Source organism: Chrysoperla carnea, chromosome 5, assembly GCF_905475395.1.
Source record: "Chrysoperla carnea chromosome 5, inChrCarn1.1, whole genome shotgun sequence".
Taxonomy (NCBI): Eukaryota; Metazoa; Arthropoda; class Insecta; order Neuroptera; family Chrysopidae; genus Chrysoperla; species Chrysoperla carnea.
The window spans coordinates 54,121,238-54,133,219 of NC_058341.1; the positions used below are offsets into that span (position 1 = coordinate 54,121,238).

Here is an 11,982-nt window from a genome sequence, read left to right on the forward strand (position 1 = left end):
TTTATTTTTGAGAAAAAAAAAATTACTTATGCTACGCCACTGTGTTTTTTTTATTTTTTTTGATAAGTACATATTATAAATATTATATTGCTTTGATAAGAAATAAAAACTTGTTTAAATTATAACTCAAAAGAATTATGTCAACTTTGTAATTTTTTGTTTACTAAAAATGTGGTATCTGAAAAAATTTCACGAGTATTTCATTCATTGAACACACATTTCCTGATTAAAAAAGGAATAGGAAAAATTATTGATTATATGATAAACCTTTATTTTTTTTTTCAATTTTGTAGGAATTTTTAGTGTTTATATAAATTTCTCAGTTTTACTAACTTTCCAAAGGACTGTGATTTTTCTCGGAAGAAGGAAGAATAACAATAATAACTTATTTTAGAGAACGTAATTCAGGTGATATGTAGAGGATGTGCTACTGAGAGGATCTGTAAAGGATCTATAAGACTGTTAAATGGAATAAATTATAATGAGTGATTGATTCATTTAGACTATATAGGTACTTTTTTCAAAACTAAAAAAATAAATGATTTTAAAAAATTTATCGGATTTTCTTTATTATCATACAAAAAAACCGTAGAACAAAATTTCCGTATTTGGTCTGAAGAACAATCTGAACAGATTCAACATCCAGGCAAAACAAAGTTTTGGTGTCATTTATGTGGTGAAATCATCGATCCATATTTCTTCAAGAGAAAAACCAGGCCGACCAAAGCGTGCCATGATAATATGGATTATTTTTTCCCCGAAATTAAAGCCCGCGATCACCAGGACATTTGATACCAATAAGTCGGCACCACTTGTCATATAGCACATGAAACCATGGCTTTATTGCGAGGACAATTTTGTGAATAGGTAATTTCGCGTACTACCGATGAGTGGGCCGCCTAGATCCTGTTACATCACACTCCTAGACTTTTTTCTGTGTAAAGTCATTCGCCAAATATCGAATGCACGATCGAAGTGCACTCACGCGTCATTGAAAATTGGAACCACAGAATGGACCATGTTAACCGCAGTAACAGACAACATAGAAGCAAGAAATAATTTTTAAAAAATTGTATGTTAACAAAGATAACCTGATAATTTTTATTTCTTTTTTATTTAAAAAAAAAAGTACCTCTAAATAAATCACCCATACTTATACAACCTGCTATTCTGTCTTTTCAAAAACGACACTTGCTTTTCCAAAACGACTAGTATCTCTCGTATCTCTGGAACCCTGATTTGGACTCTATTCATATTAATTTTTAGGATTCCTTCAAACAACATTTATTATCTATTCCATCAAAACTAAAATTTAAAAATTAGAAGTTTTCAACGCCTTTTTATAACCGCGTCATGTGTGCTGACACCACTCGACTCACTATTGGCCTTGATTTACAAATTGGGTGGCAAATTGATCGAAAGGTCAAAATATTTTTGCGTTACATGTGAATTTTTTCGTAGGCATGATGAAAAATGTTGAAAATTTGGAAAAAATTTAATACTTTTGAATGTCAAAAACATATTCTCAACCAAACGTATATTTTTTAAATCCTGATTCATATTTTCGCTTCTCTACAGATCTTAAAGGATTATGTTAGACTAAAATTTTGTTTAATTCTCGAAATTACTTTTTATGGGACACCGACACGTGATTATAGTATTCAGTATCCCTTTATGCGAATCATCCTGTTGCGAACCAATCAATAACATCTGGCGAAGATGTCATCAAACAATAGATGTTTTATTAATTATACAAATTCGTAAACAAAGAAATTAGAATAAATTATGTGAAAAAGAATTATTTATTTATTATTTATTATAATTATTGATTATTAAAATTAATATTATTATTGTTTTGTCTTATTAAAAATCATTCAAAAACTTAAAATAGTTCTTGTGATTATCAAATATCTTGAGTAAGTGTAAACTAATAAAAAATAAAAGAAAAAAAAACTTTATTTTTAGACTTTAAACTTTAATTGTAAATAAATTGTTAACAAACGAAACGGTTTTTTAAAATTTTCCAGTGGCGTACCTACATCAGTATTTACAGTAGAATCCGTGTTTAATAACTAGTAGGAATTAAGCAATTTATTATATTAAAAAATAAGTTATTAATTTTTCTGTTCTGATTATTTCTCTTTTGGAATGTTCCCATGTTTTATAGCTGTATATATTGCCCTTAAAAAATGCGTTGCTCTGCCATTCTATAGTGATTGAGCCAACTGGTCACTAAATTTCAAAATGACTCATTTGTAAGAAAATACTCTCATTACTTATACCCAAATGTTCTCTCACCAATCTTTTTTAAATCTCTTTTTCTCAACTTATTTTCCGCCTCTCGTAAAATGAGTTTATCATAAAATTATTAAAACTCAATACTTCGATAATGATCGATCTTATAGAATTGGCTAATGGCTAGAATTGGCTGGAGGATATTTTTCAATGGAAATAAGATTTCATATAAAATAAATACCGACCATTGCATTTTAAATGTCCATAAATTTGATAATAAATTCAAAATTTTACACACATGCGAGAAAGGGAAGCTTATGAACGTTTTAGAAGGGTTAAAAATACGGAAAAATTCAAAAACAACGTGGAACGATAGAAAGGATGTGTTACGAACTCTTATTTTGAGTCTAAATTACAAATAATTTTCTTAAATTTTCATTTCAGTTTCCAAGTTAATCATACTAAAGTCAAAAAATTTTATATAACCATGGTATTCATTTTGTTATATTTATTATAAACAAATTGTGTATAAATTAGATTGAATCTCTTGAGAATGAAGTTCAAAAAATTTTGAGATCAAATAAAAAAACTTGTAGTCATACACTAATAATAAAATAATTTTTTATTATTTTAATTATTTATTATAATATAGTATGTACTACCAAAAACCTAATATAAATTCAATTAATAAAATAAATTTTATTGAACTTTCATGGCCTATGCAAACTCAATAGTTTGAACATTGAAAATATTTAGAAGTACGCAAATATGAACATTTAAAACTCCTAAATAAACAAACAGGAAGATACTTAAAAAGTGACGCCATTGTTGAGTATCACCATAGGGATTTTATATTAAACTCTGTAATCTCTATGTAAAACTGTTTTGCAAGAAAGTGTCGGGCAACAATCGTTGAATGCTTTTAACTTCTTCGTTTTTAAATTAATTTAACTTTCAAACTTTGTTATGGTATCAAGTCTACTTTTACGTCAAATTTAATATCAGTCATCTACCCAATTGTGCACACTATTCTCAGCTGTAGAAATTAAAAAAATTATCTGATTTACTTTTTAATGGGATGGAAACCTCCTGACTCCTGATATCAACATATATCTTCCAGAATTCAGTAAATAAAAATTATTTCTTTCATATCCAGATAAATTTGACAGCTTTGAGCAGTTTTAATTATAAGTTATTTGAAAAAATGTGGGTATACAAAACAACAAAAATATAGTACAGAATTATGATCCAATGATGAAATTAGATTAATTTCACTATCTGAAACCTTTTTCAGTTTGATCTCCCGACTTCCCGAAACTTTGAGGTGGCAACCCTAATATTCAAAGCTGAAACTTTCAGAATATTTTTCTTAAGGAAAACAATTTTCAAAGAGAGGCGAAAATCTCTCGAATAAGTATATAGTTCAAACGCATTTTGCTAAGAAATCGAAGACAGCTTACTGAATCCTGTTTATACGCCACTGATTTATGCCTTTGATATAACAGACAGACAATCTGAGTTTGATATACTTCCATCAATAAAAACTCTCCAAAATCTTTTATATAATGAATAATTCAATATAATTTTAGTCTTCGGGGATTTTCCCAACAAAAGTTGATACAATTTCCAAAGAAAATTAAATCAGTTTTTTGTTGAAAAACTAGGGAATTTTTCACACAAATAAAGAAATAAATTAAGCAAATAGAAAAGTGAGAAGCATGATGTTTACAATAGAAGTCATAACGATGTGAAGTATCATGATTGGTGTCAGACTGAACGAAAAAATCTTATTTAGGAATTGATTCATTTTAATTGAGCCATTATTTTGAATCCTATAATAATTTTTAACTACTAATTAACGAAAAAATATAATCATGTTTGCAAGCATTCATTTACACTGCCTCCTTTTAGTTGATTAAAATTATTTACTTTCTATTTCATTGTGTTAAATAAAAGCCTCTAAAAAGTGGCGGATCCACCCATATGGGTGATGATACGTCTGCCCATCGCCTAAATAACCGTCTGCCCATCACCTAATATTATAAATTAATAAAATTTAAAAAAACCAATGAATTGCTTTAAATAGTTAATCAATTGTTCCTAATGTCATACTAAACTCCCATCTGATAATTTTTGGGGGAACATTTTTTGTTTGTTTAAAAATTCGTTACAAGGCATGTAGATTCCAAAAATCGAAAAAATCCTAACGAAATCGGTAAAAGAGTACTTTTGGAAATCAATTTACATACTTCTATATTAGATTTCGTTATCAATGAAGCAAATGTTGGCGTCAAGTACTTGAATATCGATATCAAGGTAAAGAAAGTGGTTAAGATGTACTGGCAATTCATTAATGATAGTGAACCAACTATTATGAATGAATACCGACTCTGGATGGCCAAATGGAAAACAGAATGTGAATACCAGAGTCGGTAGCTCATCCCATTGAAGCATACGACCAAGATTTGTAGTGTAACTCTTCCGGTCAGCGTAGCTACCGCAGAGAGACCGTTTTCTACACTTCATGAAAGATTATTCGGGCTTGCTTTCCTAAACATCTGGAAATCGATGATATTATCAACGCTTTCGTGAAAAAAACGAAAGCTTGACTTTGCTATTTAAGTAAAGAAATAAAATAAAATTATTTAATGTAAAATGTATGCTAGCGTTTAATTTAATTTGAAGCTGTAAAAATTTCATCAACATTGGTTCAGTAGTTTAGAGTCTAAATGTGACACTGTGCTGTGCAAACAAACGCACATTTACTTTTGTAATTTTTGTGAGCGATCAAACCAACATTTTACATGTTTATTATTTTACAAATACACTGTACAAATTCTTGGCCAGGGCGTCATATATTTTGTAAACATCTCCTTTGTACAGTGCCGTGTCCATCACCTTTTTTGAGGGCTATAGCCGCGCTTGCCTCTAAAAACTTTTATGCAACTACTACCTGACGCTCATGTGCGTGTTATTTTTTCACTTGTGGACAAATTTTTGTCGCACCATATGAGAGTACATATGTATATATTTAGCAAGTGCATAAGAAAGAATAGCTAAGATAGGTATGTTTTCTTGCATGTGCTGTAGCTACGAAAGGGGGTTTGGTCCGCTTTGAGTTGTGTCAAGGAAAAAACCCAACTAATTAAATTCAAATCCAAAGCCGATCATGTAATTTTGAAGCCTATAATAAGTTACATAGCCAAGCAATGATTGGCCAAGTCAATAAGGATCGTACCTACCACGGCTTGTAATTTCCTTGTTAAAATGAGAGAAAAAGAATCAAATGAATGAATTACTAATTCCCAGACCAACACTAATATTATTCTGATAAAGTTTGTTTTTAATTCTACGACCTCGTATAAGAAAGTTGATGATACCACATAAAAATAATGATTATATGCGGCGGATCACTTTATTCACATTCATATTACTTTATTTAGTAATTTGATTAATTTTTATATTTATATTATTTTTTTTAAAAAAAGCCCTCTGCCCGTGCGTGTGTCAATTATTCCTATTATCAACGTTTTCGAGTGTACTGATTTATATTTGCAATATAATCTGAATTGTAAATTAATGGTGCTGAAGATAAAAAATGCGGATCTTTTACAATATTCATTTTTACTTTTATGCGGTTTTTAGTGAATTAAAACGTACTTGGTAGCAAGATAAACGGTGCTTAGCCTGAAAAATGGGCCGGGACTTTAATTTGGACGCCACTCATATCAATTTTTAGAATCCTTCCCAATAAACATTTATAGGCTTCACGTTTTTTGAAAAATAGCCATTTAACGACTTTTTTTACTAAGCAAATTGAAACTTGATGCCGTTTGATAACAGGTACAAACCCGAACAAAATTGAAACAAAACTCTATTAATAAAGTCTTCATTTTTAAATATTTTAGGGCGAGATGGAATCTTAAACAAAAATATGCCTATAATCAATTTAAAATTTTTAATTTAAGATTAACAAGTGAAAAAATACAATTCACTGAGTTAATTATTGAAATACCTTGTATAGTCGAGTGCTAAATATCAGTGTTTTCGAAAGTATTTTCTAAAAATTTTTATTTCCGTTTCTAGTAATTTTTACGTTAATTTTCGCGTTCAGGGAAAAATAAAAATGTTTACGAAATATGTTTTATTTCTTTTATAAGAAGTATTTTTTACATTTAAACTTTTGTTCTATATCTTACGGTTTACAAGATGGGTCCTACAGACTAAAGCTCACTTCTAAAGCCAAGACCAAAGCTCACTTCTTACGTTCTGAGCATACTATAAAAGTTTCAGCTAGATATCTCTTTTCGTTGTTCAATTTTCGTATTTCCAGACAAACGGAAATAGACTAATTAGGTGATTTTATGAACACCTATACCAAAATCATAATCGTATCATCAATATTTCTAAGCGTTAAAAACTTGAGACTAAAATTAATATACCCTGTATTTCATATAATAACTAATGCTTATGCGAGTTATTATGTTCATGCACTTTAATTATTTTATTGACATAAATGGTGGATAAACAGTGTTGATTACGCAATTTTTTCTTTTTTTTTACGTTATGTAAGTAGGTAAGGAAAGATAGCCACTCTTACACAGAGAGTATTTAGAGTATCTTTCCTCTCACTTCCTCAGTGGATATAGTATATATTATAAACAAACAAACACATACATAACATATGTATAAAAATATATATAATACCTGTATACATACTATAAAATATTTCTAACCTAATTTGCGCCCTCACGCGTAAACATGTTTACGAAAAAATGTGTCAAACAAAAGTTTTTATAAGGACCTTTTTTTAGATTTAAACTTTTGATCTATTTTTAACGATTTAAAAAATCTTGACCTATGTTGCTTATTGACCTATGAACTCCACAACACTTTTTACGTCCTGACCACACTATAAAAGTTTCAGAAGATATAATTTTCGTTTTTGAGTTATCTTGTCGACAGAAGTATATATAAATTCGACAGAACTATACCAAAATTTTGTTGGTATCATCAATATTTTTAAGCACAAACTTGGGACTTAACTTAATATACCTTGATATATTTTCACATGTACATGTTATAACAATCTATTTTTTACTAATGCCTTTTAGAGTAGAAGCAATTTGTGGCTAAAATGTGACAATTACGAAATTTGAGAGTCTCAAACTTTTACTAAAATAGTATGACTAACCACTAAAATAGTATATATATTACACTACAAGGGCAGAAAGTTTGAGGTTCCTGCACAGCGCGATATCAGGGCACTTCGGGGCTCTCAAACTTTCTGCCCGTGTGATGTATATTATTTTTCTTTATTTTCGGCCGACGAGGTACGAAGTACGTACTTGGTGCCTCTGTTGGGAAGCCGCAAGTTTGACAGGCCGTGGATAAAGAAAACATATTTTTCACAATTTAGTACAATAAAAGCTTATACTTTAAATAGTATAATTTTTTTTCTATTATTAGTTATTATCTCTACGATATCTTTTTCATGTAATAGGAATATCATTTTTACGGCATCCTTTGTAATATATACCTCATTGTACTCGCTTCGCTTTCCTAATTTTTTAAAACTGAAGTTTATCCTTGTTTATTTCAGCATCCAAACGAAATGATGATACGACTTCGTATTTCTTATAAAGTAGACAGTTATCTATATAATTAAATTTATTTTCATTTGTCATTTGAATTGTACAAATCGTTCTTTTTTTTGAAACAATATTGTTTTGTCTATTAGTAGTGCACTTGGCTTTAATTTTTGAAGTGATATTGAGTGCGTTTTTTTTCGACCAAAACAAAAAATTTAATCAAAACAAAAATGAAATTCAGTAAATTCAATTGTAATAAATTTTACTGCAAATTTGCAACGATATTATTAATTTTTGGATGTGTTTTCCATAATACTATGCAGGTAATTTGCAAAATTAATACAGTAAATTTTTTTTATTTTGAATTCAAAAATTTATCAAACATTTTTAATTGCATTTGAATAAATGAAACACGTTTTTATTAATTCCTAATGATGAATTCAGTAAATACGAAACGTTGGGAATTAGTAAATAAGTTTAATATTCAATTTCCTGTTAAAATTTTCCCATTTTTTTGTTGTATTTCACTTTTAAAACATCAAAATTAACATAAATAATGTGAGAAAAATGTGGATTATTAATTTTTTGTATTTTTTTGTTTCGCAGAAACCATTGGAACACAGTTTCATTTCATGTTTATTCTCAAGAATGTCACCATGTGGTCGTAATTCATTGTGTAAATCGGATATGCGTGGAATTTATCCACATCCCGAAAATAACAATCAATATGTAAATTGTTATGGTGAAAAGACGTATATTTTAAGTTGTGGTCCGGGTGCAGTATTTGATAGATTAAGTAAAATGTGTATTCGTTATGTGGCAGCAGAATCGAAATATTATTAGCAGAAAAGAAAACACATTTTTGTTTTAGAATTTAATTTATTTATTAAACAATAATTTTATAATAATTATTATTATTCCAGAAAAAAAATTATGTATATTATTATTATATTTTAATATATTTAGGAAATATTTTTCAAAAAGAAAAACATATGGATGAACCATTAAGGAAAAATGCTGTTTAGGCTTGCGTTCTTGTATTAATGGCTGCCCAGTATGATGACGTGATCGTCGATAGTACTTGGGCAAAAAAATACCCAACCATACTGGGCAGTTTGACGTAAAAAATGGATGCAAGCTAGAATTCTAAGAGGAAATATTTTTCCTACAATTTTTGTACAAGAAAAGAGGAGAGTAGTGATTTAATAGTTTATAAAAAAAATATTGATAAGTTAACCGTGACACTTATTTAAGGTCAATGACAAGAGCTTTAATTTACCTTCTAAATAAATTAAGGTCGAAAATCAATAGTTATTACATTTCATAACGTTTTGGAAAAATTAGAAATTTTTTTTGCAGCAATTTTTTTAATCATTTTACAAGCTATTGAAAAACAACAAATGATTTAAGAGTTAAATTAAAACAATTACCATATTTTTCAAATGAATTGCTGTTAAAACCAGAATTATAACTTATTAAACGATTTTTTACAGTTAATTTTTTTTTTTTTAAATTAATATTGTAATATATTTTGTTTTGATAATGATTTGTAACAAAAAAATTAAAAATTACCACAAAACAAAATTCAAAATCTTAAATAAGTTGCTGTAAAAGAAATACATAAAAATGATGTTTTTTGTCATAAATGAAATACGCACGCGCATACGCACGCGTGTTAAAAGTATTATACTATTATGTAAACATAACCAAACAAAATTACAATTTTTTTTATATAATACATTGTATAATTTTTATATTTTATTTTAAATTAAATAAATATTTTTTTTTTTTAATTAAATAAATATTTTTTTTTTTATTTAATTTTATTTCCACTTTCTACTGGTTTTATATGAAAATTAAAACAATTCCTTATCATAAAAAGCATGCCATCTGAGCTATCTGTCATGTTGTAAAATAAAAGATCATTTGAAATTTTTTTTTGAAAACGTGTTCATATTATTTTTTTATGTATCAACAATTTAATTTATATGATATAATAAATTTTAATTTATTTTATACCCAATAATTAATCGATATTTAATAAATCGATAATTCGCAATGCGTCTTAATAAAATGAAATCAAATTTATGTCACTTGAAGGTTTAACTAATATAAACTAATGTAATCTATGATTAATTAGCTAATAAATTAATTGTCGAGTCAATGATTTTTTATTGATATTAAAACGATGCAACTTTATTAGTGGCGGTATGACTTTTGGAAAAAAAAAGTCTAATATAAAACAGGGCCGTATACAAAATAGAATTGACCCCAAGGTTAAAATACTATATATATAATTTTCAACTAGTAAACAAACCATTTTTATACATATCCTCTTATAATTTATCAATGAGAAAATTATTAGATATCAATTGGAACCTAATTATAGATGGGTCAATTTAAAGTAATGATCTTATTTGTGAATTTCCTAAAATTAGTTCAAAACTTTGTAAACACAATGTCTCACTTGTTAAAATAAATCAGTGTTTCCTCAAATGCTAAGAAATAATGGTTGGTTTAACAAGTAAAATTTACAAAATTTATAAAACAAAATGAAAAACTGTTACCTTGAAAAACCTCTCTAAAATATATGTATTCATGGATTAATCATAAATATGGATAAATATTTCGAAATCTTCACTGAGTTTTATTAACTCCCGAACTAAAAAAAGGGGTGTTATAAGTTTGACCACTATGTGTGTGTGTCTGTCTGTCTGAGTCATTGTAGCGCCTAAATTAACAATTGCCGATGAACTTGCAAATCGGCTCGGTTTCGAAGAGGCTTTAAGGAAAAAGGCAATTTAATGGAGATTATTCTTAGATATGTTTCATATGCGAGTTTAGGGTGCCGTAGGTCATCCAGCTGATCATTTTCATTGAATAAAAAGATTACAGATCGACTATAGAAAATTCTGTTTCCCTATCCAAATTTTCCTAATACGTTTTCCCTGCTTTATGTTTTCGATTGGCCAACTTTTTCATTAAAATAAAATATTTATTTTGCAGAAATTTTGTATTAATTGTGTTTAAAGCGTACTTGTAACAGCTGATTCCTTTCATTATTTTAAAAGGATTATTATTTCTGATGTGAGTATTGTTGCCGAAATTCACAGTTAAGCCATCAAACTTTTCATAGGTTTATTAATTTCCCATTCCTTCTGAATTTTGGTTTTGCCTTGAGAAATTCATGTAAAATAGCATTTATGAAATTCCATTCAGCTATATATAGCAATATTTATTCAAAGGCATTTTATTTAATATTTAAAAAAAAAGTTTACTTGCAAAAAAGAGGCAAAACATAATAACATTGGCAAGGTACAGTTAGCGTATAATTATGGCGAAACATTGCATCTGTATAACATTCTATGTCTATAAAGTGCCTTATAAAAATATTCCAATTAAATTCGATAGATAGATTGATTCTACCTTAGTAGGATTGTCCAATAGAATAATTGCCTATCATTTTAAATTAAATTCAAGACTAAGTTCGACTTCCCGATTTTGTAAAGCATTCGGATCATTTGCAAAGCCTTAGGGTCATTAAAATAGAAGACAGACATGCAAAACTTATTTACCGTTTTAGAGCCACTGATTGGCGTGCGCTAAAACGCGTCTTTATAAAAAAAAACTCTTCATTTCACCAAAAACTTATTGTTTCATTTCTAATGTAAATATTAAATAACAAAATCATCTCCACATTTTTTTTAAATGCCTCATTTTTTTTGTACATTTAAAAAATGATAAGAAAATGTTGGCTGATGCAATAATTTCTTCGAGTTTCATCAGTTGGTTTTTAGTAAGAAATGGTGATAAATTCATTAAAATGATTGGTCGATACGAATGTGAAGTGTAATAAAATTATCATCTTAATGAAAAAAAGTCCAATAGGTCATTCGGCCGGACTAAAAACTTTTACAAAATTTCTATTATAAACAAGTCAATTATATAAAACGCGTCATTAATAGCGTAGCAGATATAGAAAACAGAGTTAGGTACAAAAAAAAGAAGATCTAAAAGCCTACACAAAACCCCTATTAAATGACGCGGTAGGTGTAACTCGGGCAGGCTATTTTAAAAGTTGAGCAAAAATATTTAACATGAAAAGTATTGAGTATCTTGAAGTAATTATCTCAACATTTTTTCAAGAAACAGAAAA

The 11,982-nt window shown here is 28.2% G+C and overlaps 1 protein-coding gene across 1 annotated transcript; it reads left to right on the forward strand.

Moving 5' to 3' along the window:
• Nucleotides 1-8,017: 8,017 nt before the first annotated feature.
• Nucleotides 8,018-9,532, forward strand: LOC123300737. Its single transcript, XM_044883378.1, has 2 exons — nt 8,018-8,149; nt 8,433-9,532. The coding sequence occupies exons 1-2, from the start codon at nt 8,057-8,059 to the stop codon at nt 8,667-8,669; spliced, it is 330 nt and encodes a 109-aa protein (XP_044739313.1). The 5' UTR covers nt 8,018-8,056; the 3' UTR covers nt 8,670-9,532.
• The last annotated feature ends 2,450 nt before the right edge of the window (nt 9,533-11,982 follow it).

Coding starts and splice junctions, on each gene's coding strand:
- LOC123300737 (XM_044883378.1), top strand. CDS start 8,057: ATGAAATTCAGTAAATTCAATTGTAATAAATTTTACTGCAAATTTGCA. Junction 8,150..8,432: donor TTTTCCATAATACTATGCAG/GTAATTTGCAAA, acceptor TTTGTTTCGCAG/AAACCATTGGAACACAGTTT.